A 27266-nucleotide genomic window follows, 5' to 3' on the forward strand; every position below is an offset into this window, starting at 1 on the left:
CATTAAAAAATAAAGTCCAATCAAATATATTGAACAAAAAATATGAACATATTGTTAAAAAAAAGTAATTACAAATATGAAAACATTGACCAAAAATTTGAATCTTCCAAAAGAAACTCAATTAAGGTAATAAATCCAAAACCTACGGTTTGCATTCTTCTTCGAAAATAAATTCTCAAACTTTTCATGACGGCTTCATAAAATCAATAAGCAAATATTTATAATTATGAAAATTAATAAGAACAAAAAAAAAAGAAGATAATATTTACATAATTTAAACTAATTTTATCAAACTAATAATTGACCGTACTAACTTATAATCTTAAAACTCGAACCACAGTTTAGTTAAAAAAAATCACATCTATAACCGAGTTCAAACCTTATGAATATGAATGTGGATCAATTTTTATAGTAATTATTTTGTTTTATAATTCCTTTAATGTACTTATTGATTTATGATTTGGATTCATTGACATATTTCATCAACGTTTAAATATAATGGGGTGGGTTTTTCAGACTGGAGAACCATATTGTCCTAGTACTAGTTGGACTTGAAACCCTTCTTAAACCCACCTCCAACCTGTGACGTCCCAAATTTATTATTTTCTTTTTGTCTCTTTAATGAATTTTTTTAGTAAACATTAAAATTGTTATCTATAAATACCTGGCGAAATATTATTATATAAAAATTATAGCTCATTTAATAAATTCATATTAAATAAAAGATAATTTAACTAAACTAATATATATATATATATGTATAAGTATTATTCAAGGTAGGGTGCTGTCTACCCAACTCATTTGTTGTCTCTAAATTTAGATGGTATAATGAAATAGAATTGAAATATCTACTAATCTTTCACCTCATTATTTAAACAATTATGATATTATTTACTAGATCATACTAACACATCAATCATTATTACTTATTTTTCTTTAATGAATCAATTGTCATTATATTATTACTTATAAAATCGTTGACATAATAATTTATGGTGGGGTGGAAAATAAAGTAACGAATGTATTATTTAAGAGGTAAAAGGAATATTTTGGAAGATGATTGTTTGTGGCAACATTAAGTTTGTTTCTAGTTATGCCAACGACACAAAGATGCCTTACTGAAATCACACCCACAAATGCAATCCTCAACTTTATTGTCTGTTTTTCTTTTTGAAATAATGATGGTCCCAAACAAAGACAACAACCGCCCTGACTGAGAAGAACATAGACTTGTGTATGCAGATCATCATCGCCATTTATCACTTCATAAATTAGACATTGATTTTTTTATCTTCACAACAACAAAATAACAATTCACCTCATCATACAATGATGGCGCATCCACATCCACCCCCCTTTTAATCTTTTACTCCAATTATCTCATGCTGCTTCATGCCTACCTTCCATTTTTCTTTTTTGTTTTGTAACATCACTGCTCCGCTCTCACCCTTTTTTTTCTATGCCTGTTTCTGTTAGCTAGACAACTCCAGGCACAACAGAATAAACAAAGGTGGAAGAACTTAGCCAACTCTGCTGGAAGCCAAGAGATAGACACAGCCTCGTCTACTTCTCACCCATAGAATTCAGAAAGCATAGCAAAATTCCCATCAATAAATAGCGCATCATTCAAGATTTCGGAATAACAAAACTAGCCAACTCTAATATAAAAATGTCATCTACCCGTCCCTATAAAGAGGGTAAAACAGACAACACCTAAAACCACAACAAGATCAAAGACCCAAGAGCAGGGCAACACATCACAACACATAGAGTTCATATTCCCGACTTGCGCAATTCTTCTGCTCCATGCGCAAAATGGCACCTTTCTCCAAAAGTGCAAGATCCCTTGGTAAAGTTCTCACAAAGTTTTGTTTTGTAGTTGTTAGCAGGGGCCAGGCCAGACATGCCTGGGTTTTTCATGGCCGGCCCTGCAGCAGCACTGACATTCACAATAAGTTCTCGAACCATTTGGCTGGCTTGCTTGATCTGATCAAATGAACCTTCAAGTTCAATGTTCCTTAAGTTGGGATCGGATTCGTGATCCCTTATGGAGAGCTTAGCTCCCGTCAATCGGCAGATTTGCTTGGAGTTGACCCCACCCTTGCCTATAACCGCACCTGCAAGAGATGCATCAATACTGATCTTAGCAGTAGCAGAGGCTCCAAAACTGGCTGCCACCCCGAGATTTGGTGGAGTTGCATCCATCCGACCACCACCATATCGTCCTGGCATTTGTCCCATAGCACGGGGATCCTCGTGTGATGGAACTGTTGGCTTGCCCAACTCCCACTCACCATGTGCAAAATGACATTTGTCCCCAAACTTGCATCCTTCAGCTGTTTTGTATTTGTTGCATAAACGAGTTTTCACAACTGGGGCAGGTCCATCTGGGAATGGAGGAGGAGCTACAGGGTTTCTGGGAGCAGCAGGAAGAGCTGGATTGCTGCCAAGGATCTGAGTGACAGCCTTGATCCCGCCTGGGACATAATGCAAGAAGTGGCATCCCTCCCCAAACGGACACCCAGAAGTACTGCATGCAAGCAAACAAAGATCAACAAACAAGCACAAGAACATGCCACCACACAAATACACCACCCCCCCCCCCCAACAAATAAATAAATAAATAAAAGAAACCAAAAACCACGAAGAAGAACACGAGAGGAAAGGCTGAACTATATTGCAAATCACCCATTTCCAACCACAGAAGACAAAAGAACTGATCTTACTATGCATCTCATGCCAACAGCAAATACTACAAAACCAAAACCAACAAATTTGAAGTTTTAGCAAAACATCAAGCATCTATTACAAGATATCTTACCCACTACTTTTGACCAGTAATGCAGAAACATCAATAAGGTACGTTTTTTGTCAGACAATCTGATATACCATTCATTGCCATGGAATGTTTTCTTAAGTTAACACAAGGGCAGAAGTCAAGAAGACAGGACAATCCATTTGAAAGTTTAACCAGAATGATTTTAAAGAAAAATAGGCATCCCAAAACAGATGTCCAAGAAGAAACCAACAGACAGCAACATACTCCCGTGGCACATGTTCCAAGGAAAACAAAAAAGAAGAAGAAGAACGAAATGGCCGTGATATCTTGGAACATTTACTTCTATCAGATGTCGAAAACCATTTTTGGTTTCTCACTAGTCACAAAAAGTTGTTGCTGTAAGCTATAATTTACAAACTGCAAATAGCCATCAATAATTCTGACAACAATTTCTTCTGTTATGCTTGTCCCTGTGTTGAAACTGAGATAGCTTCACAACCCATTTTCTGTCATTTTTAGTTTATGATACCTTGTTTACTCAAGTCTTCCAGACAACATTGCAACCAGAAATAATTTATGTCACCATCCACATTTTTCACATAATATTTTAGATTTTTTATAACCACAAAGCAAGCCCAGAGGTTCTCAAAGTAACTAGAACCTTAACCATCAGCAAGGCTGAGCATCGGGATAGTGGCCCCCGCACAGTGATCGTGGAAGTGAAGTGATATGCAACCAAATCTACTCTACCATCAGATAAGTTAGACACCCTCATTCTCATTGGCAGAACTGGATTTCAGATTAGATGTTTCATGGAAGTTAAATGACATCAATCCCAGCCACTAGCAAAATCCCATGACCAGAACTCATACACAAACAAAATACACATCAACATGCCCAGAATAATGCCAGAAGCCTCAATAAAACATCCCATAGACTCTTGGAACCAACACTATCATAACATGTCAGTATACCCTATTCCTAAGATGGTTCCACAATAAAAATCTCTAGCTATCGGCTCGATCAGATACAGTATTTCCATCATTTGACACCCATCAAATGCAATTTCTTAAGTTACCACACTTTCAATAAAAGATCAATTTCAAAGGAAACTCAGGCAAAAGTCAGCACCTCAAACAGCTACCAATCAAAGTTCATCCACACAAAGAAATTCCGAGAAAAACACCAAATATATTACAGTATGCAACAACAACAGGAATGTATTAAAAAAACAAAAACCAACTGCAAGTCAAGTTCACCAAAACACAGAGATTATGAAAAGAACACCATAGATTGCAGTATGCAACAACATCAGGAATGTGTTATAAAAAATAGCAACCAGCTGGAGGCCCCTTTTGGCCATTATTAAACACAATTAGATTTAGACCATCATGGCAGATCCTGTATATGATAATCACTAAGATGCTGCACTGCAAACCACAGGCAGATTCAGGCCAGAAAATACTACCCGCAACAGGTCCAAATTAATTTAACACTTTCAGTTAATTAGTCAGTTGGGTCCCTGATAAACATGGAACACCATTGCACCGTAATACCAATATAATCAAATTGATACAGAATAATTGCATCTGCATTGATCATTTCAGTCTCTTATTGTCCAAGCAACTGAATGATTCAAGCGTACTTTCACTAATGAGCCTTTCCATTCAGTAGAGTTACATCACCCCGAGCAATGATTTATTCAGTAAGACTGTCATTCATCCATTTCCTTTCAATTGCCGTCATTATCAATTAACGATGAGTATAACCTGTTTCACAACTTTAAATGCCCAATTCATTAGTCCACCGAATGCTATTCTTTAAGGTAAAAGGAGAAAAATCTGGATGCCACTTCACAATCATTACCAGCATATCAAAATTGCACTTACAATACTGATTTTAGATAGGTTAAGATTAGAACCTGAAAAACTTTGTGCATGGCTTCAATTTGCTTCCTATACCAGTAGTATACGACTCCATTTCTGTTGCAGCAAATTAATAATCTTCTTCAGTTAAAATTCATGAGTTATTAACCTCCAAACTTTTAAAAATATATTAAACCACATGTTCATCACCATTAACAACAAACTTGTTATATTCCAATAAAGATACAAACACCTGTAATAAAGCAACATTACAAAAACCCCTTTGAATGTAAAAGTAGAATTTTAAGGGATTTTAGTCCAGCCAAATACTCCCATCAATGGTGAACGAGGGGAGAAAACATTATTCTCATATCAGCAATGAAGAATCCACTTGCCACATATGTATTAGCAATGATAATAAATATCTCAAAAGATGCCAACTAGAAGAAACTAAAAAACAATACAGTATACAATGGATTATACACACATTAAATGTCTAATACATTATATTAATCAGTTCAACTCACAGAATATCTTGTTTTAGTTACAAAACCCCAGAGGCTGCAATAAAGTCCAGGACTACGCATGAAATAACACACAAACACACACACACACACACACACACATATATATAGCGGAAAAAGATACCAACCGCTAGAAGCAGCACACCATACAAGCACCAAAATCACTAGAAAGCTACATACAAAGAAAAAACTGCAGGACATCACAAGCACCCGAGACAAAACATAAAGGTAGCAATTGTTAACCACTTCAGGACTGCTTAGTACCGGGGACAGAATACACGCAGGTGAAGTAAATCGACAAAATAACCCTAGATTTGAAAGCAGAAAACACGTATACTAAACATTCAGACCAAAAAAAATAGAGGACCTTGCTTGGATTTCTTCAGACCGCCATTGCCATTGATTCCACCGTCTGGTCTACCCCTTTTTTTCGCGCCTCCAAACTCCATCCAAATTATCTTTCTTCAACTAATAAAAAATTATCAAAAAGACGAAGAAAAACTGAAAAAAAAAAAACTATAGAAATTTCCAGTGAGAGCAAAAAACAAGTTAAAATTCTACGCGAAGAGGAAGGGGAGTTGAGACCCAGAAATAGAAACTAAAACAAAAGGGGAAACGCGAGATGCAGGCAGGATAAAACCCTAGAGAGAGAAAGGACGACGGGCGCGGATACGAAAGATGAATTTAAATGCGGTTCATAAGTTTTTTCACGTGCACTGCTGCCCTTTTATATAGATCGTTTTCAGTCGTCACGATTACCGCCTTATATTTTGCTGGGCCTTTGATGGCCCATTATCCTTCCTGGCCCAGCCTCATTTCTATAGGGCCGATAGGATCTCGGCCCGTACCATCAAAATTAAATTATTATTGTTCGTGGTTTTTTTTTTAATTATTTTTAAAATTAATTGGTTGACATTATGGATAAAATTAGCACGCAAATCACATTCTCTGTATATGCATAATTATTATATTTATTTAATTAGATAAAAATAAAAAATAAATTAAATTAATTTTACTTGAATATAATATTATTGATATAATTATATGATTAAATTATAAATATAATTGTTTGTGGAATAAATAGATAAATAAGGGTATTTTAGATAATTCACATTTTGTAAATATGAAAGTATTATAGACAAACCAAAATATTCTTAATTAAAAGCATAATTAGAAAAAGAAGTGGACCGGTGGAGTTACATATGTAAAATTTTTTATCTTTATTATTGACACTGGAATTTTGGAATAAATTACCAATTAAAAACCCAAATAAATAGGCTAAAAATTAGGTTACAAAATAAAAGTCCATAATAAATTTGGGTTTTTCATACTTTTAATAGGATGAATTTATGAGTCATATCAAATTTGGGTCATATGTGTTCTTATGGATCTATTTAGAATGAAAGTTATTTCTTTTATTTTGAATTGGCTAAGTTGGGCTCATATACATGTTCAAATACAGTTGACAGAGAATTAACTTATGCCCAAGCCCATGATGAACAAGCTCAATGAAGTGAATTCAAGCTGTCTAAAGCCCTACCGACGCTTATAAAAATGGTCTTCTTACGAAAGGACTTACTAGGAAAATTATATTTGAGTTTTCAAGAGCAATGGGGCTAAAACCCTTGATTGATGGAATATAGTGATGACGATATAAATCTATAGCTTTGTTTTTTAATGGTCCTAACAAGGACTTGATGGATAACCCTCAATATGATCAGGAGACTAGCCTCATATCTTAGTTGTTTAGTAGTTTATAGACTTGATGACGCTATCTAGATAGTTATGAAGGTGGGCCGCCTTCTATGAAAGAAAAATAAAAGTTTTTATAGAGCATTCATCATAACCCAAGGTATTAGCGCAAGGTCGTTAATAATGCTCGAAACTTTTATCTCGGTACAACGGACATTAAGAAATTCATACGTGATTGTGGGGGTCTCAATTTGAACTATTGTAAGTTCAAGAGTTATATCACTCCTTATCAGCCAGATTGATTGCCTCACTTCACTATGTATTAATTCAATCAAAATATATTAATGCTTAAGTATATTTCTTCATTCACTCATAAATCATATTCTTCATCTATATTAGTCATTTGTGACGGATTGTTGGGAATGACTAATGCAACTTTTCTTGTCCCACATAGGTAATGTAAACTCTCTCTTTCTTATATACATTAAGCCAACTTATTATCCTTGGAATGAGAAGTGTGGGTAGGTGGATTTTGGTAGAATTATCACACACGCACGCCCGCCCTTTCTGTGAGGTCCGAGCGGGGCACGCACGGTTATATACTTTTTTTTGGATAAAATTATATTTAAATCCTTCATACTTCTCGATTTTGGACTCTTAAGATGACAAAATTATGGAGGTTGAGGAAAATCCTCTTCACTTGCCAATTTTTCGCTAAATAGAGTTATAGTTGTGTTAACTTTGGGAGCGAACGGTTTACGCTATTTGCACCATAGGTAGGCGTGATGGCGGACAAAACGGCGGTGGAATGTGGTTTCGCGGCTGCCATGTATTTTTTATTTTTTTATCCGAAAATTTGTCAAGTCATTTAAATATCAACCAATGAGGTCCCAGCCCCAATTTAAATGTCCACGTAGGAGCCACGTGGAAATTTCCCGCGGGCTGGGTATTTTTTCGGCCAAAATAGTACTAAAATTGAGCAATTCAATTACATAGAGGACCAAATCCAAACCCTAGAAAGATAGAACTAAAATGGGATTGAGCTATAGTTACAGGACGAAAATTGCATTTAATCCTCCCTTCTACTGTTGTTGTTCTAAGTTCAAACCCTACTCGTCGCTTCTTGTTCCTCGTTGTTTTCACCTTGGTCGGCGCTGGCATGAGGATCAACGCATTTGTACCAATTCGCACACGCCAAGTAGATCAAGAAATCCACCGCCGCTAGTACGGCAAGCAAGAAATAGAATCTATCCATGTGGCCGTTGTTCAAATCCTCCGGAATCCATCCGGGGTTGTTGTTCGACGACGTGACACTCGTCACTATGTTGACCAGGAAGCTGCTGGCAAAATTCCCGACCGAAATCGACGCCATGCACAACGAGCTCCCAAAGCTCTTGATTCCATCCGGCGCTTGCCCGTTGAAGAACTCCAGTTGCCCGACATACATGAAGACCTCCGATAGGCCGATCAACACGTACTGGGGGATCTGCCAGAACACACTCATGGAGCTTTCGTGTTTTCCCGGGACCACTGATTTGAGCCTCCACAGTTCGGTTATGCCGGCGGCGATCATCGCTAGCATTGCGACTACGAGGCCGACGCCCATGCGTTGGAGTTCGGTCAGGCCTTGGGGGTTGCCGGTGAACTTCCTCGTCACCGGGACGAGGATCAGGCGGTATAATGTGGTGAAGAAGAGGACGCTGCAGATGTCGAACGCCGACATGCTGGCGGCAGGGAGGCGGAATTTGCCAATTTTGGTGTCCATTACGTCTCCTTGCTCGACGAAAAGGGAGGCCATTTGGGTGAACACTACCGAGTACGTGATCGTGCAGAGCCAGATTGGCATCATTCGGACGATGCATTTGGCTTCCTCCACTTGGGTTATAGTGCAGAGCCGCCACGGACTTGAACGCTGACAACGGCGGTCTTCTTCTGTTACTATAGCTGCCTTGTCAAGAAACCTGCAGATTTTCATGAAAAAGTTTGTCAGATTCCTGCTTTTATGACAGAGATGCAATTGGAATTTTTGTAATGAACTACAGAAAATTCTTACCCACGCCAAACTGATTCGTCCAATCAAATTGGGTCTGGGTTAGAATTTTCTATGAACTACGTAAAATGCCAAGTGAAGCAAGAGGGTAAAGAGATTGAATTGCATAGGCGAGCTTACCTTAAATCATCCGTATGGCCGATTTTCCGACTTCCTTTGATTGCAGACTGCGATCCTTCGACTTCATGCAATTCCTCCCCTTGCTTAGGAGTTGCGCGCCATTTCTTGGATGCCGCAACAAAAACTTGAATCAATCGTGGTATAGGATTCCCACACGGCTTCATGTATCGGTATCCATGGGAACCGAGCAGGAATATCACCAGCGCCAGGACGGCAGAGGCGGTGGACGCACAGAACCCGGCCGTCCATTTTCCGTTATCCTCAAAGTACACTAATACGGTGTTTGAAAACAAGGTGCCCGTTTTCAGTGAAAAGTAGAAGTAGGAGAAGAAAGCAGCTTTCGAGCTTTCCTGCGAGTCGTCAAATTGATCCGATCCAAATGTGGCTATGGTGGGCTGGTGGCCGCCATAGCCGAAGGCTGTTAAGTAAATGGCCAAGTAGAAGACTGATGTGCCTACTGAAGTAGGTGGCTGGCAGCGGAGTTTGCCATTTCCACAGCCTTTAGGCTTGACCAAGAAAAGCCAAGATGATACAGATAGCAGCGTCAGGCCCTGTAATTAGTAAGGATGCATCTAGAGATCAAATCCAGATACATGTTAACTTAAAAATGGAGAAAAAATTAGTGCAAACTATATTACCAAAACTAAGATGACTTGAAAAATAGCGCAAGTAAGATAACGGCCCCAGTATGAATCACTGAGGAACGCTCCCACAAGCGAGCACAAGTATACAGTTCCGGTCCATATGCTGACATTATTAGCTCCAATGGCATTGTTTTGTCCAAGAACTCGAGTTAAGAACAAGACCAAGTTCATCCCAACTCCAAAGAAAGCTAGTGTTGCAAGCCCTTGATTTGCTGAAGAATCAGAATCCCAGATTAAGGAATTAAACAAAATATAATCGGAAAGTCCTATGAAGAAACAATTCTGATCACCAGAACTAACCAGACATTCTGGAACAGATTTAGTTAATTGGCTTACATAGCAAAAGATATGCATAACTCCAGCCTCCTTTTTGTTTCTTCTCATTCTCAGACTCTGGTTTATCCACAGGCTGTGATTCTGGGGCATTCGAGCTTTCACTTCTCTGCTCATATATTCAAGATTTAGTATAAGTTCTATGGTACTACAAGAATTGCCGTTATATTGAAATACCAACCTTTCGTGTAGACTCCATGATCTCCATGATCACGGTGAGGGAGTCGAATCAAAATTTTCTCTGCAGCATTCACGTATATTCAAGTTAGCTTCTTGAAATCGATAGTCGAATCCAAGACTTAATTTTGAGTTTGAAACACTATGACGTATCGAAAAATCTTAATGAAAATGCAATCAAGAAATAATTGCATGGCTCGTGAAGTTTTATACATACTGCATGAGACCAGTTATCTTCGTAATTACGTATACCTACACTTTTGGGAATACATAGTTTTCGATCTTACAACATCATACGGAGTACTTTTGAGTTTGACATGCCAATACACATATATTATTCATTCAAATTTACCCGACCTAATCTGAACTAAAATTTTCTAATAATTACCTGTTCCCTAAACGTAAGGACGAGGGACTGATAGATAGAGGAGCTACGTGATAGTAGCTGTTTCTGATGACTGCCAATCAATGTGGCCGGAAAAAGACTCATCTAGCCGGAAAGAAATTCAGGCCAGTAAGACCTATTGTCATTTACAGTAAAAAAGAAAAAGAAAACAGAGGTAAACAAAATTCCGTATGATCGATTCAGCTCTTTGTTTGTGATTATGAAAAATTATGTACATAGGATGAAGGTGTTTTTAAATAGGTGTAGTTTAGTGTAACAGACTCCTAATAAAGCTCCCATTCTTGCTCCACCCTTACCATATTTCAGTTTATTAGTTGAATTTTGAGTAGAATCAGGACTCTGAAAAAAGATGTAAGAATATTAATTTACTGCATGATAAATTTTAATTAATACATGCATGCATGCATTATTATTGTCGGAAAATTACAATGAGCAGAGCTTGATTGGTGCTAAGGATAGGTCCATATTTCAACGACTTATCAAATCAAACCTAAAATTGTGGTATATTGATGTTTATTAATGTTGTCATACTTTACTCATAAAAAGATTATGATATGTTTTATGCTACTAAAATTGAATCAAATAGGTTGCATGGCGCATTAGTATTGGATAGTCCTGCATGAATCCACAAGTGTCGTACGGGCATGTCCGTGTAACATGAGAATTTTGTATCATATTTTCGCATTATATATAATGTGTATATACTTAAATTAATTTTATATATATATATCATTTATGTACTTGTATGATACCAAATGTTATTACATATATATATATATATATATTGTAATGGCGAATTTACCAAGACTCGGGTCTCGGGCCAACAAAATTCTACGAGTAGACTTCTTAATAGTGGTTCGAGACAACAAAGTCCCACAAATTCTTGAGAGAAAATAAACGACCTTCCCTTTGCCTTTGTCTTACGGACAGGACAATAGTATCAGTAACAAGTAAACAAATATTCCTTAGATTCAGTTGGAAAATCTTAAAATTCATTGACAGTTTGAAGTTTGAACGACCAATCATAAAATAAAATATTTAATTTGCATTTTCGGACACTGAGAAGAAACAGATACAGTTTAATCATAGAGAGCATAATTCAGCAGAAATCCAGATGAAGGTTCAGAATTTCAAGATCAGTTCAGAAGTTATATACACAATTCTGTTTAATAATTCCTTCATGGATCATCAGAGCTAAAGCAACTGATATTACTGATCCAGAGCTAGAGTCTGCATATATTTTTCAGCTCTGCCAAAATTATGTACAAGCCAAAAGCTCGAAATCCCAGGCTGGAATTAGAAACCATGGAGCCAAGAAGATATATAGACACCCGTATATCTTACCTTACATGGTGCTTCTTTTACGCTTGCAATTCCACTCCAAACAATACTGTTGCCACTTTCCGGTAAAGTCAGAGTTCTGCATGCACGGTATGGCCATAGTTCCTTGAGAATTTCTTAACTGGTGCGGTTTGTACAAATCGAGAATCACCTGGAGTTGGTTTCGGTTGGCTGAAATGTTTGTTGCCTGGTTCTCCTTTTGCCTCTTTGGCAAAAGATGCATCAGTATACCTAGCTCTTTGTGGCATTGCTTCCTCTCCTTCTGGCACCAGAGTTTTCATTAGCTGCAGTCCAGGAGAGACGGGTCAATTCTTGATGTATGTATGCTCAACTCAGTTTCAAACAACTAAATCGAACACAGAGACACACCCCTAAAACAAAAACAAAAAAAGAAAGAAGAAAGGAAGAATGATGGTGGTTTGTAGTGAGCATATGGAGAATGAGCAGTTCGTCACATTTAAGTTCCAAGGATTAAGATTGCAAATTGTTGGATCATCGAGTATAACCAACACTTGTTATTAAGTCGTAAATTTAATATCTTACGACATTTTAGAAGTGTCCTAATATATAAAACTGGCAGAAAGCCATTTACTGTAACTGCACAAAATTATATTATAGGAGAAACTTATGCAATAGTAGACATAGGGGCATCTTCCAAACCCATCTTCTATTTGATTTTCCTACTTGAATTTGCAGATATTTCATAATTTTTCTTGCAAATTCCTCACAACTTGAGCAGTTCTCTCATTGATCAACATAGTACTCGAATACATAAACCATAATGATTTATGTAACAGTTTTACACCAGCCATACCTTCCAGTCATCAAAGTCATATCTGAAGATGAATTGGTGGCTTTTAGCTACTCCACTCTTAATTTCTTCTGCACTTGGACCATTGGTAGGGACTGGGATAGAAAACCATCAAAAATTTTAGATTTATGGCAATGCAAGATAAGAACACCATAGAAATAAATTATAAAGATCAGGAATATGTACTGGCAACTTGAGAACCAGTCTCATCTACATCAATACGAACTCTCCCGTCTTTAACCAAGAAAGACAGTGCAAATAGGTTCTCGACTGTCTGAGCAAATGAATTTCTGTTCAGCATCAAATTTTCAACTTTGACTTGTTTCTGCTTCTTTAATACCTCAAACATCACAAACAAGTTTCTATTCGTGTTTGTTACCACCTCAGCAGTTTTCTCAACCTGTTGCCAAGAATAGAAAGGATAAATTGATTTTGTGAATGTCGACAGATGAACAAGAACATAAAACTTCACATGTTAGTAACAATATTGAGGACATGGAGACATAAAATGAAGACATGAAATTGAATAAAAACGAACCGTTGCTTCACATATTCATTGTGAGCAAGTGTACTCCAGAAAAATGCTCCTTCAAACAAGCATTAAAGTTTACAAGAGTTTGTTCTGGAGATCTTCTCTTAACATCAAAAAACAACACAATGAACAGGGAAATTTTGCCAATCATACCTCTGCTGGTCGAGCTTTCCTTTCTGCTCGAGCTTTCCCTTCTGCTTGAACAGGGAAATCTTGCCAATCATAGCTTTTCATACAATCGACTAACTTTCGTTGCTTGATCTTCTTTTCCATAGGTCCGACCCTTAAGGAACAACATGTCAAACAAATAAGAACAACACAAAAGACATTGATAGACACATCCACAATGCATGTAAAATTTCAGCAGATTACGGATATGAAACATATCGAAAAACTAACATTGTCATGCACCCTGGTACATTCATGAAAATGGAACTAACTAGATAGCCAATATTTTGCCATGAGACATCGGGTGAATTCTCCAAAGACTGTTTCATTATTACTTTCTGCCCAAATTCTCTGATCAAGCAAGAAACAAACTCAGCTGGAGTAACATTTCCACTAGTATGTGTTTTAACAGAGGCCACCAAAGTGCTGGTTAGCCCCAGCAAAGCCTCTGCATCTGCAACCTGCTCCCTGGGCTTGTTCACTGAAATCATAAATTATTTATTAACATATATTAACACAAAAGAAAGCAAAATTCTAAGACCTGCCTCCTCCAATATTTTGATTATATCACTGAGAAAAATCAGAACAGCTAAGGCCAAAGCACATGTTTATTAGTCGATCACAAGAAAAGGGTTTCAATATAGAAGGAATTGAAATCTTAACATCGTTGAAACTTTCCATAAAAGTCGGAGAAATTAACGTAGTAGCTTTCTGCAATTAAACTTCATTCTTACTCTACGAATGGATAACAAAAAACCCAAGCACTGTTAGAAAATAATAGTCCCAAAGCAAACACTTCACGTAATAAGGAAATGTAGAGAAAGTTCGACTTCAAAACACATGCAGAGTAAGAAAAGAGAGTAATAGTACCATGTTGATGCATGTTTTCGAATTCGTTCATAATCGCCATGAACTTGTCCGAATCCCCACTTGCTATTTCATCTTTCCCCTCTGTCCCAAACATAGAATAGAAGAAAATCAAGCAAACTGGTTTCAGACAAAAAAAAAAAAAAAGAAAACAGAAAACACAATAGTATCATCTTTTACAGCCGGAAATTTTCGAAACCCATTTGAAGAAAACCAGAATACCAGAAAACAAGAAAATACAGGTACCATTAATTCTATTTTCAATCTGACGGTAACTTGAACGTATAGTTATACGCTTTGACGTTGGTTCATTCTCCCAAGTCGAGTCCTTCTGTTCTTCCATAACCACGGAGGGCCCTTCGGTCTCCATCTCTCGTTCTCTCTTCAACTTGTTCTCCATCTTTGTGATTGTTAGTGTGGTCTGTGGGTGTATATCAGAAGTTGGAAAGGTTTTGACAGGAGATCTGAAGGGTCTGGTTTATGCATCGGGCAACGTGTGTGGTGTGGGTGGGAAATTTGGAATGTTTCTCCTCTTATTTCCATTGTTTCCCTCTCTTTTTGAAGTATTACCGCGAATCTTGTTCAACAAGGCTCGGTATTTACTGTAGTTAAGAGGGCGTTTGGGTACATTTATATAAGGTATTTGAAAATTAATAATATGTTCTAAATATTTTTTATGAAAATATTCTTTTATATTATGAATTATAATTTAAATTTTTTTGAGATATTTTTATGGACCAATATGCTCTTCGATTTATTTATTTTACCTACTCTCGTAACTTTTTATTTTGTTTGTTTTTAAATGAGCAACAGTAAAATAAAAATTTCCATCTCATTATTTTGGGGCTATATAAGAATATTTCATTTGATGTTTACGAGCTATTCATTCCACCAAAAGAATATAAACTTCCTACACCTATAAGAAGAATACGAAGCTCACTACCAAATCTACGAAGAGAGGACAAAATCCAAAAATAAGTATTCAGGACGATATTATGTAAGATTGTATACGACCTAAACGCAAGAACTCTTCTACAAATACGTGTGCAGGGCACCCACACTGGAGGATCAATTTATGTTTACATTTACTATCTGTTAATTTATTTAATTGGATAACTCTCATATTTTATTTATCAGAGAAAAAATTATTATTACTGAATAGGATTTTTCAAGAATAAAAGATAGAATTTCTTATTCTTATTTTATTAGAAATTTTCATTTTAACCCACATTAATTTCATCATATATTTCATTAATATTTAGACGATAAATACAAAGCTATTAAACGAAAAACATTATTTCTCTATAACCAAATAAAGAATCGTGCAAGCTTAGAACTCCAAAGCACTAAGCGCATTTGGGCAAAAAAACACCACTATGTTTGGTTTAATTTTTTTTTTTTTTTTTTGTGTTATGTGGAGATAGAGAGAAAAAAATAAAAATAAATGTGTTAGAGATAATGTGTATATTGAAATTTATTTTTGGAAATAATATAAAATAAGTATGGTATATTTGATGTTATTTAGTGGAAGACAAAAACTACTGTTCATTATCAAATCATATCTTTTTTATATATATTTATATATATGAGTATGTATATAATTTTTTTAGTTGTAGGGCCTATAATTAGTGTAGACCTTATTATAACAAAAAATAAATGCGGCACTGTTTCAAAACATCTCAGAACATCATCAAAACTTCCAAAATAAATCAAGGTAAACATTATACATGTTTTGACCCATCTCGAAGATGCGTAAAAAATGAGATCAAACACTATGTAATTATTTTACTCAAACAAAAAAATCTTGAATCGCATTGTCTGTCTGAACCATTCACCACCATGTGATAATGTTAATTATTACCATTATGCACTAATATTTTTCACTAATTAACACCGCCGCCATACATCATACCGCTTAATTAACTAAACTTTAATCACCAATATGGAATGTATAGTCACTCTTCATCTTCTTACATTTCCTTAATCACATACCATGTTCATCATCTTGCCTATAAAATTAACACACATTAGCCCCTTAAACACACTTAGAGTCAGCTAATTAACCGCGTGATTTATTTGTTTTTCTCCAAGAAAATAACATGTATAAGTCATACGACTTACGAATTCTGTCAATATTCGTGTTGTTATGTGGAGTGGCGAGGTCTCAACTCACTGTGGATTTTTATTCTACGAGTTGTCCCAATCTGCTGGCTCTTGTCCGAAGAGAGGTAAAGAATGCAATAAGGAATGAAATGAGAATGGCCGCTTCTCTCCTTCGACTTCACTTCCACGATTGCTTCGTTAATGTGAGTACAAACACTTCTTCATCGTCTTTTTCCATTATATATATATATTTAAAATTTTAAACGTAAGAAAGAAAAGAATCTTGAAATAAATAAAAGTCTATCTTTTAGGGTTGTGACGGATCGGTGTTGTTGGATGGGAGCGATGGTGAGAAGTTTGCCGCTCCTAACTTGAACTCGGCAAGAGGATTTGAAGTCATTGATGCGATCAAAAGTGCAGTGGAGAGTGCATGCCCCAACATAGTTTCATGTGCTGATATTCTCACGATAGCTGCTCGAGACTCGGTGCTCCTGGTGAGTAAATTAAAAAAAGACCCTTTAAAAGCTTTTGAATTCTATTTTTATCAAAAAAATATAAAATTATTCTTTGATTAAGTTCCGATCAATCGATATTGGTTTTACTATTAGTGTATCATTTTTAATGATATTCAATCTCTTACCACTAAGAAAACTTACTATTTATCATATGATTGAACATATCAAATTTGAGTTTTAAGTGTCAAATTAATTTCTCATGCCATCGCCCGTTTTTTAGTAATTACTTTGTTAACCTTCGACAATACATTAATTCAAAAATTGGCTACAATCTCCATTTATATATTCAATTATGTGAAATTATAAATTCAAAGCATACAATATTTTTAAAATCAGTTATTATCTCAATTTTATTTGGCAGAGTGGAGGACCGTCGTGGAAGGTTTTACTCGGAAGAAGAGACGGATTAGTGTCGAATCAAACTGGAGCAAATTTGTCGCTTCCTTCACCCTTTGAATCTCTTGATGCTATCATTGCCAAGTTTGCTGCTGTTGGTTTAAACACCACAGATGTCGTCGCCTTATCAGGTACTTCAGAAATTCTAACTCAGATTATGTTAGAACAAATTTGAATTAATTATATGATAAGTGCAATATAATTATTGTGTGGTTGGTTTATAATTTACGCAAAATGACCAATCATATGACAAGTATATTATTTTGCTGTGTGATTTGTTTGATTCGACCAAACCTAACTTGGATAAAACTATTTCTAATAAAATCCACATATCAAACTCATCTTCATATTTCCAAACAACATAGGTGGCCACACAATTGGACTCTCAAGATGTGCATTCTTTAGCGACAGATTGTCCAATTTTTCGGGCACCGGCGCCCCGGACAGCACTCTGGACAGCAGCCTGATTCCGGACTTGCAGGCGGCCTGCCCGGCCAACAGCGATGGGAACAACACGGTCGCTCTCGACGTAACGTCCAGAGACTTATTTGACAACCATTACTTTGTAAATTTGGTTAATGGGAGGGGCATTCTGCAGTCTGATCAGTCTCTATTTTCCAGTGATTTAGCACTGTCAACTACCAAGAACATTGCACAACTCTACAGCAATAACTCTGCAGTTTTCTTTGGTGACTTTGTGAATTCCATGATCAAGATGGGGAGTATTAGCCCCTTAACCGGATCGAATGGAGAGATTAGAAAGAACTGTAGGGTTGTGAATTCTTGATTCTTGAATAGCTCCTTTTCTTGTTATGTAATCGTAACTTCACTTGGTTGGACATGTTATGTCGTTAGTGTTATGGGAAATTTTAGTTCGGACTCGTTTTGATCCGCCCGCTTAACTATATGGGAAGTTAGATTTTGTGTTTGTCGGTATGTTTGGATATTTTTAAGTTGTATTTATTTCTTAGTGTATGAAAGGTAACAAAAAAAGTTTTCTTAGTATATAATTTGATATTGACGGAACAAAATTACCATTGCTACTTTTAATTTTTTTTCATTACCTTTCTAAATTATGTTTAATTTCCAACGAACTCTTTTTAATTATTTTCAGTTTCTTATGTTAAAAATAATATGTATAATTTGTCCTATTAATATTATAGCTTATATAATATATAAATATTTAGAAGCTCAATATCATCAACTATATTTCACATAATAAACTATTAATGTAAAAAGATACACACAAATATGTATAAATCGTGATTTAACTATGCATACCATGCATGTAATTTTGTACAAAATATATATTGTTTTGTATTGAAATTATAATGTTTTATATTCAATTACAATTTGAATAATTATTTAAATATTGTATCATTAATTATTCAACCAATTATGGGAATATAATTGATTAACTAGATATATGATTTTGTACAATTTACAGTTTATATCTAAGTTCAACATTTCTAAAAATAGTATTATATTTTGTTAAAAAACATACACGTATAACATGTTAATATATACAACAACATAAAGCATCAAACATGTAGATTTTTCAGATAATTATCTAAAAACATGAGGGTTGTAAGCTTATAAAGCTTCAAGTTTCAATGCTAATGATAAAAATGATAGATTTTGAACAAGTTTGATTTAATGAAAAAATTATGATAATTCAATTTTTATGGGGAATGATTGTAATAAAAATATTTTAAAGGGCTTAAATAAAGAGGACATTTCGATTCTAAAAATTACCATCAATGTTATTAGAAAGGTTTTTTTTTGTTACTTTTTATACTTTAGGAGGTGAAAATACGTTTATAGGTATACTTTAGGAATAAAAAATGTAATTCATTATATATATATATAATATAATATAATTTGCCATTTTATTTTTCACTAATTTCTCGTATCACTGAGGTAAATTGCATTTTTTTCATATATATATATATATAATCTAAGTTAACTGTATATTTCAAGAAGAAAGTATTTTCACAGCAGAAGTATAACATGAACTTGTAGACTTCAAGACAAAAACATGGGAAAAAGAAAACAAAAAAATCCTATGCATTATATGCACAGGAACTTCATATTTAGTCATTGTACATTGTCTAAATTTTACAAATCCCACTGCAGGGTAGTTCACAACTTGACTCTTTGAGTTCATAAGATTACAAGAAAAAATAGTCACCAGAGGACAAATAGCAATAAAAAGAAGGCTAATTATACATATTCATCTAAGAACCTGTGTATACTCCTCCAGGCAATGACTCCATATACTTACTCTCCACCTCTGTTTGAGACACTGTATCTTTCTTGAATTTAAAAGTACAACAGAATTAATAGTTGGCAACATGTGTAATTAACTCACAGATGCCCCCTTTTGGTGCTGCGTTTGTGCCGTTTTTGTCTTTGTTTATGGTTCAACAAGAGCTGAGCAAACATGAGCTCGTTCCATGTATCCGGAACACCAGGCAGGCACCAATGGCTGCAATCTTGCTGCGTTGTGAATTGGCGTATCTCCTCATCGGTCATGTTTGGCTGCCTGTAAAGTGAAGGGTGTGCATCTTGTCGGTAGTTTGTCATTTTTGTGACATTCTGATAAAAAACAGGTATTTTCACCCTCTCCATTGTCTTATCCAGCATCTGAGGTATTGGAGGACTCAGCTCATTTATATTCAACAGATCTTTTGGATCCTGGATTGGCTCTTTGCTATCACATCTTCCACCAGTATTCCACTCTCCTTTACTGGTAAAGGAGAAAGAAAGACGTAAAGTTAGCCGAGCAGTTTCTTGGGATTGAGGATCGGACAGACAGACAGATGTGTGAGTTTACCTGAAATGGGAGAAGGAATATCCTCTAAAAAAAACATGTGTCTTCATAGGATTTATGTTGGCTTCCAGCCATCTTGCCCACGTTGTCATTGCTTTATCAAACGCTTCAACAACGTCGAGTTGTTCATGAATGTGATCGCCTTCTTGGTAGTACCCTTTCCTACAAGATTTATTACGTTCGTTTTAGAGCATACTATTTTCTTCAAATTTATGTAGCAAGAAAATGAAGCTGTCGATATATTTTATTGATGGGGACGAGAGAAAAACGTATACCCTTCGGATGTTTTCTCATGAGTCCACCAGTTTCCTGTGTTGAAGTTAAGTACATCAGCATCCTTGAATGTCTCGTATGACTTCTCAACGAGGTCGAGTCTGAGTGTTTCTTTCGTGGAACCATTGGCTGTCTGCACTTCCCATTCTTGAACCAGAAAAGCAGACCGAATGTATTCCACAGAAAAGTTATAATCCTACGTAAATATTGTCAGGGGTGAGAATCAGCTGAAAACACAACTCATAACCAAGAAAATTGAATCGACAAAGAGGTAATGTAGGCCGACACATGTTCTTTCAATACTAAGTGCTCTGGAAACCAACGTAAACATCAAAGTTTATGTACCAGGAACAGAAAGGAGTATGCCCCTTCTTTCTTGAAATCATTTCTACCAGAAACCTCGAAAACTCTGTTCTTATCCTTTACAGCATTCCTCAGCAGACAAACCATCGATTCCCACATGTTCCTGTTCAAAGAATCGCCTACGTAAACTATCCGTTTCCCTCTGAAAAAATTCAGCATTTTTCCTCCATCCAATCTGCAATACACATTTCACGAACAATGCTTCAATTGCTGCAAGAACATTCAAATACAGTTGTTGCAAATGTCTTAATTATTACCTTGGTAGTTTGCAATGGTGTGGCTGCCATCTGTAGTTCTCATAGCCATAATCAGGCCTTCCATTCACATAGCAATTGAAGGGTTCGTCGATGTGAGGACACGAACCACGTTCGTATAAAGGAGGCCTGTCATCCCTCACCCATTTTCCATCATAAATGTCGCACTTGCTCATCATTTTCAGCCAGTTTTTTCCCTTACGTTTCACCATTGGTTTCCCACCACCTCTATTCCTGTCCCCTCTAGACAAAGTCGTATTCTTCGACCCAGCATTCTGGTTTCCATTACCTGTCATCCCATGATCACTCGTCTCATTCTTGACAGAAACAGAATTAATCCCCGGACTGGGCACCACCGTCGGATTATTTTCCACATTTCCAGCCAACGTCCCGTTTCCTGAACTTGATGTGGCATTCAAATACACCGAATAGCTGCCAGACGGCGCCAACGCAGACCCGCCAGCAGAAACGCGACCGGAATCATTTGTTTCAGCGTGACGGGTCGAAGCATCATAGATTCTGGAGGAATTGTCCGGAAACAGATACCGCGGGAAATACGAGGGCAGGTCGGACCTATTGAGGATGTTCTTGAGCCAGTCAGATGAATAACTGGTGTGAGAGTGTCCGATTAACACAAAAACCATGGTGGAGAGAACGAAGATGAACCCGAAAGAATAGAGCAACACCATGGATCGCTTAGTCCGGAAAGTGGGGATCCGGATTAAGGATGTAGGCGAAAAGAGTGTGTTTTTGAGCTCCATCATGATGTTGCTGCTATAGCGGTGCATTTGCAAAGGAGGAAAGGCCCTTTTGGTTGGTAGTGTAGGTGATGATGAATCCTCCATAGGAGGGGGATCGAGGTTGGTGAAGAGAAGAAGAATGCCGGAGGGGAGGGGAGGGGAGGGGAGGGGAAGGGATGGATGATGGGTAGGGGTGGGGGTGGGGTGGGAGAGGGACATGGAAAGTATGTATATATATATGTTGTTGTGTATGAATGGTGCAGGACGAAATGGGACGGAAAACGACATCCATGTAATGAGGGATCTTCCGTGTTTCAATGTCTGTTTCTCAGGTTTTCTCGCTGTTTTTTCACATTTCCATCTATCTGTGGAAACAGGAAATCTCGGATGGTTTATTTGAATTTGACTCCACTGGGACGGCGTCGTTTACTTATATGGACTTGGGGGATGTGCATTCCCTTCCCCCGTGGTGACTGTACGCGGGACTGGTACTCTGTGTAGTGCGCCACTTCTTGTTCTTCTGTGTTTTCGTTTTTTTCAATTTCTTTTTAAGAAAAAAGAAATGTAGAAATGGAAAATGGAGATGCGGGGTATCGATCCCCGTACCTCTCGCATGCTAAGCGAGCGCTCTACCATCTGAGCTACATCCCCTTTGTTATTGAACAAAAACAAAAGATCAATCTATTCAATTAAAATCCGCGTATAAACATTACTTGCGTATTGAGGGGAGCATTGAGAGACCATGTCCAATCTCAATATATGGAAATTTTTTTCCTTCTTCTGATTAAATACTACCCGGAGACAAAAATTGACAAGAATATCATAGACGCTTGATGTTCCTTCTTTTCAATCTCCAATCTTTCACATGAACTGAATAAACCCTTCATCTCATTTGAACTGAAACCATAAACATGTCATTATAATACATCTCCACCCTTACTACCAAATGTTACATGCGTGCGTTACGCTTTGGAGCAGCTGTGCACTTGGTCCCGCAAGACAACAACTAAAATTAAACTCAGCTAGGCTGGCTTCTCCGCAACTTATACCTGATCTTCATATTGCCACCATCTAGTTGGAGCATCTGCAATGTATCAAATGTCATAAACAGTGGCATGAAAACGCTTAAAATGACTGCTTTGGCTTCAACAACCAACCATCTGGATGTTCTTTAATATGGGTCCAACTTGAGCTATGGAAACGCATTTAGTTCCAACATCCAAAGTAAGAGGCGGTTCTGATAACTCAATGGCATCCGCGCCCTGCAAATTCTCCAGAAGAACCAGTTAGTCTATTATGTGCAAAAAACTGAATAGCCAGGGTACATGCAACAATTTGCAAGAGATTCACCAAAAATTATATAAGTACATGAAAGATATATAGTTTTGCCGTATTGTTCCCATGTACATACGTAGAACTGTATCCACATCTAACAACATTTTTCTCATTGAACAGGAAGCACGCTAGCACCTTTTTCGCTTTCATATATCAATTTCAACAATGAAATTCTCTTTACTCAAACAATTATTTTCACTACAGAGCTACCTCGTAAAGCACTTTTGGTGACAAGTAACATAAACTCCCCATCACAACCAAGCCACGGATACACCCATTAATATGGCAGTCCAGTATGCATGCACCTTCATCCAACAGACAAGAAGTGGATAAGCTAACATGCATTGGCAACATAATGCTATATGATTTAAAAAACATCCGGATCCTAACTACAGAACTTGGCTGCAGGAATATAAGAGAAAGGAAGATCTTGAAATGAAATAAGAGGATGAATTGACGCCATCATCTTCCTAAAGAACTATCACATAGTTATGAGAGCAACCGTAATTGTCATCTTCAAAAAGGAAAATAAGGAATTCACGGGCAGAAAGAGGAAGGATTAAGAGGCACCCATATCTAAACATAATACAATAAATCTCAGCGCCCTTTCTTTTTCTAGCTCGACAAGTTAAAGTTGGTAAATACCATAGCGGAATCATGTTGATGTTGGGCAACTGACCACCAAGAACAGCATATCTATCTACATGGAGGAATCAAGGCAAAACATAAAGATCTATACGAGTATGACGTTGATATGAAATACACTTGTTGTACCTTCACAACTCTAATAAACATATGTGCTATACCTGCCAACAAAAGATGCATTAGAGGACTGATAAAGCAAAAAGTCAAAATTTTCCAAAGCATCTAAAGATCATGATTGTTGGCTAAAACTCAGCAAATTACCTCTAATACAGCAGGCAACTGGCAGAGGCTTTTATAAACACTTAGAACTGTTATTTGCTGGAGATATATACCAAAATTCTCTTTTCCATAGTCTTCTAGCTTCTCCGAGGGAAATGAGGTAGTAGCTAGCTCAAAATAAACACATCATGCATTTTAAAAAATAATGTAAAAGAATACTTTTTTCTACTTTAATTTTTCTTTCACTCATCTCCCCTCATGATTATAGGAAGGTCATCCAGCTGCCCAGTTGATTCGACCCGTAAAAAGATAATCTCATACCTGGAAGTTAAAAGACAACAATGCCTACAACAATGCTAATTCAAATTTTATTGATTTGATAAATATATAAGTACAATCTCCCATCGGATCCTTGACTCGAAGATCTATTTTCTATACACAATTCCCATATTTTGTCCTTTCCCATCCCTCTCAATCTCTAACCCAGTTGAAGAAATCAGATGAAACCTTTTTGTCTTCTCATTAAAATAAAACAAGAAACCAACCACTTCTTGAGATCTAGCCATTTTTTCCGAATTTCTCCAAGAAACCTCTTGCAGTTGATATACTGGTCCATCCCTACTCAAGTTTTGATACTAAAAAGACTATACAAAACAAAAAACAAAACTCTGCACGGAAGAGCTGCTGCTTTCTCAGGTCCATGTTTGTAAGCTCCTAGGAGAAATCAACTCCAAGATCTTCAAGAAAACTGACGTTACATCAACCTGCAAGGAAAGTCACCAAAATAAGATCAGCTCGGCATTTACTACAGCCAGTTCAATGCATACAGGATTAGGAACGAAGGTTTACCTCACGAAAGGCTTGAAAACAGACAGAATTATATCTAAAAGATTAGACATAAATGCCACTAGTGACTGCTTATGCTAACCACTGCAAATATGATTATGGAGACCAGAGGACGGAAGCATTGAAATTCGTGCAAACACCAAATGATTGAGCGAAGCATTTGATGTTTAAATGTCAGAAGAAATTGCTTTTGGCACTTTAGAACTTCTACGGAACTTTTCATGGAACACCTTAGCAAAGCTCAGTAAAGAAAATAATAAACTAGACTCCTTCATTTGAAACCTAGACTAAAGTGCCAAAAAAACGTTTCATTCCATAAAATCTTACCAAGTTTACCCAGAGTCTGAAGGTGTTCTGACTACAGTGATAATTGATAAACTGCTGTATCAGGGGAAACATGTGCTTATATAAGTGAACCAATGGGGAGAAAACACGATGCAACCGACCAAACTGCTCACAACAACAAGACGACAACCGAACAACCAGAAATAGGAACTGAATACCGTATAATTAAGTTAACTCACAAGTTACCAGGAATGAACCCACTCTCTCCTGTCGTTACCACTGGAAAGGCTTCAGTTTTTCTTTTGCATCCTCTATACAAACTGTAGTTATCTATATACAAACTGTGGCTAGCTAACAACTATTACTCCAAATTCATCAACTAGACTTGCTATCTATCCTACAAGTATACAAACTGCACTGGGATTGTGCTTAAATGATTGACCAATCAAGTTGAGCAAATTCACTCTCTAATTACCTTGAGGAATATCAAATTCAAGAAATAACCTCTAGAATTACTCTTAGAAATCCCACAAGTAAACCATCAAAACCATTATAACATAAAACAAACCACATTAGCATGCAAATTATCTTCTATTAAGTAATGAAACAAACAAAAACTGCGGACGTCATCAATGTTGTAATACGAGTCTAATAACATACCAAAAATACATAACTGAATACGCATCGGACACCTTGCTGATCAACACTGTACGGCGTCGACCATCAAGGTATCACCATCCTCATCATGCATTGCGTCGAAATCCCACCCACTTATATCCCCATCATTCGGACTTGAAACCTGTCTATCAGAGCCTGAGGCTGCAGCATTTGGAATCAGACTCTCCTCCCCGTTAACCCTCCTCTCCCCATTAACACTAATCACCGCAGGCTCTCTTATCGGAGCTAAATCCACCACCAAAACCGCATCATACTCCACTTCCCACTGATTCTCGCCCGGGTCAATTCCCTCTCCCGGGTTGGGATCGACGGGGAATTTGTAGCGGCACAGAGGGCAAGTGTTACTCCTTTTAAGCCACTCAACAATACAATCCTTGTGAAAATAATGCTCGCAAGGCAATTCATTGACTGTTAAGGAACTACCTGGATTGATCTCGAAATCCTCCATGCAAATTGAGCACGACGGAAGTGAAGGAGTTGAATTTGGGGCAAAGGTTTTAATCGGAAGTGAACCGACAAATGATTTCAAAGCAGGTGTAGATGGATGGAAATTGGGAGTTGTGAAGGATAGAAGCGAATTATCTGAATCGTAGTCCTCATCAGAGTCCGACTCATCGGAGGTGTAAGCAAAGATGCTTGAACCAGTGCCATAATCAGAATTTTGCGGCGTCAGAGTAGAGGGAGGTGGAGGAGGTGGCGGGGGAGAGACGGTGTGGTGGGGTATGAGGTGACGGTGATGGCATCGAGGGCAGCGGAAAGAGGAGGGAGAAGATGCGGATGTGCTGGCGGTGGGGGTTATATGGAAGGAGAAGTTGCAGTTGTAGCAGCTGTACGATCGGCGATTTGAAGCGCCGCCGCCAATGGAAGATGAAGAGGCACCGCCGATGGACGGAATGGAGTGGAGGGTGGGGGGCTCCGCCATTGTTGACGTCATGGATTCCTGCCCCGCTGTGGCTTCTAAATCCGCGCGTCCAGTAATTTTCGTCAACTTATATACTGGTACGATGTACGAATTTTGCTTCGCTCACTATTCTTGAAAATACCTTTTTATTTCTATTTTCCGATTTAAATTTCTATAATTTTTCCAACAATTTTAGTAGCTTTTCTTAGTACAAAACCAGGACATCAATTTTATTCTCTCCACATGCAACAACAAATAAGATGAAAATAAACATTTAAACACACTGGTGAGTTTAACTTCAAAAATTCCTAGCATCATATGAAATACGTTACATCGAATCTTGTATTTTATTAGAAATAACTAAATTTAACTTAAAATCCAACAAACTTTGTCGTGTTATTTACTGGCATTTTCGTCTTCCATCAGACAAATTTCCTGTGCTTAAATAATTAATAATCGACATGGGTAATTTAACAATCTGAATTTTTTAAATGTAGTATTTGCGTGACTATTGAGTCTAATATATAGGTTATTGTTGACGTCAATGAATAGTTTTAAATTTTTTTTCTTT

The 27266-nt window shown here is 37.0% G+C and overlaps 5 protein-coding genes, 1 long non-coding RNA gene and 1 other non-coding gene across 8 annotated transcripts; 1 reads left to right on the plus strand and 6 right to left on the minus strand.

Annotated features, from left to right (window-relative positions):
- Window positions 1-1593: 1593 nt before the first annotated feature.
- LOC105165734 (zinc finger CCCH domain-containing protein 14) lies at window positions 1594-5878 on the minus strand. The gene is made up of 3 exons (XM_011084836.3): window positions 5536-5878; window positions 4701-4761; window positions 1594-2530 (listed from the first exon to the last, which is right to left on the minus strand). Exons 1-3 carry the CDS (start codon window positions 5615-5617, stop codon window positions 1774-1776), a joined length of 900 nt encoding a protein of 299 aa, XP_011083138.1. The 5' UTR covers window positions 5618-5878; the 3' UTR covers window positions 1594-1773.
- Window positions 5879-7962: 2084 nt separating this feature from the next.
- LOC105165733 (protein NRT1/ PTR FAMILY 7.1) lies at window positions 7963-10215 on the minus strand. Its single transcript, XR_002287335.2, has 5 exons — window positions 10189-10215; window positions 10011-10116; window positions 9669-9886; window positions 9031-9581; window positions 7963-8821 (listed from the first exon to the last, which is right to left on the minus strand). It is a non-coding gene; the product is annotated as a protein NRT1/ PTR FAMILY 7.1 (long non-coding RNA).
- A 1400-nt stretch (window positions 10216-11615) lies between these two features.
- Window positions 11616-14850, minus strand: LOC105165731 (non-structural maintenance of chromosomes element 4 homolog A-like). Of its 2 annotated transcripts, XM_088880932.1 has the most exons (8): window positions 14556-14850; window positions 14313-14393; window positions 13674-13923; window positions 13428-13557; window positions 12929-13142; window positions 12746-12837; window positions 12083-12215; window positions 11616-12010 (listed from the first exon to the last, which is right to left on the minus strand). In XM_088880932.1, exons 1-8 carry the CDS (start codon window positions 14707-14709, stop codon window positions 12003-12005), a joined length of 1062 nt encoding a protein of 353 aa, XP_088737058.1. In that variant the 5' UTR covers window positions 14710-14850; the 3' UTR covers window positions 11616-12002. The 2 variants fall into 2 exon arrangements, with proteins under 2 accessions (XP_088737058.1, XP_011083136.1); XM_011084834.3 differs by having other exon boundaries at window positions 11616-12215; window positions 14556-14849.
- A 1483-nt stretch (window positions 14851-16333) lies between these two features.
- Window positions 16334-18225, plus strand: LOC105165732 (peroxidase N). The gene is made up of 4 exons (XM_011084835.3): window positions 16334-16615; window positions 16724-16906; window positions 17289-17454; window positions 17689-18225. Exons 1-4 carry the CDS (start codon window positions 16409-16411, stop codon window positions 18108-18110), a joined length of 978 nt encoding a protein of 325 aa, XP_011083137.1. The 5' UTR covers window positions 16334-16408; the 3' UTR covers window positions 18111-18225.
- A 1137-nt stretch (window positions 18226-19362) lies between these two features.
- On the minus strand, window positions 19363-21966 carry LOC105165730 (protein trichome birefringence-like 4). Its single transcript, XM_011084833.3, has 5 exons — window positions 21050-21966; window positions 20775-20967; window positions 20432-20625; window positions 20160-20318; window positions 19363-20072 (listed from the first exon to the last, which is right to left on the minus strand). Exons 1-5 carry the CDS (start codon window positions 21889-21891, stop codon window positions 19691-19693), a joined length of 1770 nt encoding a protein of 589 aa, XP_011083135.1. The 5' UTR covers window positions 21892-21966; the 3' UTR covers window positions 19363-19690.
- A 398-nt stretch (window positions 21967-22364) lies between these two features.
- TRNAA-AGC (transfer RNA alanine (anticodon AGC)) lies at window positions 22365-22437 on the minus strand. Its single transcript has one exon. It is a non-coding gene; the product is annotated as a tRNA-Ala (tRNA).
- Window positions 22438-24331: 1894 nt separating this feature from the next.
- Window positions 24332-26780, minus strand: LOC105165728 (uncharacterized). Its single transcript, XM_011084832.3, has 2 exons — window positions 25777-26780; window positions 24332-24749 (listed from the first exon to the last, which is right to left on the minus strand). The coding sequence occupies exon 1, from the start codon at window positions 26726-26728 to the stop codon at window positions 25817-25819; it is 912 nt and encodes a 303-aa protein (XP_011083134.1). The 5' UTR covers window positions 26729-26780; the 3' UTR covers window positions 24332-24749; window positions 25777-25816.
- Between the last annotated feature and the right edge of the window lie 486 nt (window positions 26781-27266).

This window comes from Sesamum indicum, linkage group LG6, assembly GCF_026168435.1.
Source record: "Sesamum indicum cultivar Baizhima isolate 11 linkage group LG6, ASM2616843v1, whole genome shotgun sequence".
NCBI classification, from domain to species: domain Eukaryota; kingdom Viridiplantae; phylum Streptophyta; class Magnoliopsida; order Lamiales; family Pedaliaceae; genus Sesamum; species Sesamum indicum.

Excerpts from the sequence above, each read along its gene's own strand:
- LOC105165728 (XM_011084832.3), bottom strand. The coding sequence starts at position 26,728 with ATGACGTCAACAATGGCGGAGCCCCCCACCCTCCACTCCATTCCGTCC.
- LOC105165734 (XM_011084836.3), bottom strand. The coding sequence starts at position 5,617 with ATGGAGTTTGGAGGCGCGAAAAAAAGGGGTAGACCAGACGGTGGAATC. Across the intron at positions 4,762-5,535 it reads TCTGAAGAAATCCAAGCAAG|AAATGGAGTCGTATACTACT; the intron begins GTCCTCTATTTT and ends TTGCTGCAACAG. Across the intron at positions 2,531-4,700 it reads CCATGCACAAAGTTTTTCAG|TACTTCTGGGTGTCCGTTTG; the intron begins GTTCTAATCTTA and ends GCTTGCATGCAG.
- LOC105165730 (XM_011084833.3), bottom strand. The coding sequence starts at position 21,891 with ATGGAGGATTCATCATCACCTACACTACCAACCAAAAGGGCCTTTCCT. Across the intron at positions 20,968-21,049 it reads CACCATTGCAAACTACCAAG|ATTGGATGGAGGAAAAATGC; the intron begins GTAATAATTAAG and ends TGTGTATTGCAG. Across the intron at positions 20,626-20,774 it reads CATACTCCTTTCTGTTCCTG|GATTATAACTTTTCTGTGGA; the intron begins GTACATAAACTT and ends ATATTTACGTAG.
- LOC105165732 (XM_011084835.3), top strand. The coding sequence starts at position 16,409 with ATGTATAAGTCATACGACTTACGAATTCTGTCAATATTCGTGTTGTTA. Across the intron at positions 16,616-16,723 it reads TCCACGATTGCTTCGTTAAT|GGTTGTGACGGATCGGTGTT; the intron begins GTGAGTACAAAC and ends TCTATCTTTTAG. Across the intron at positions 17,455-17,688 it reads AGATGTCGTCGCCTTATCAG|GTGGCCACACAATTGGACTC; the intron begins GTACTTCAGAAA and ends CAAACAACATAG.
- LOC105165731 (XM_011084834.3), bottom strand. The coding sequence starts at position 14,709 with ATGGAGAACAAGTTGAAGAGAGAACGAGAGATGGAGACCGAAGGGCCC. Across the intron at positions 13,558-13,673 it reads GTACCAGGGTGCATGACAAT|GGTCGGACCTATGGAAAAGA; the intron begins GTTAGTTTTTCG and ends TTGTTCCTTAAG. Across the intron at positions 12,216-12,745 it reads ATGACTTTGATGACTGGAAG|CTAATGAAAACTCTGGTGCC; the intron begins GTATGGCTGGTG and ends CCTGGACTGCAG.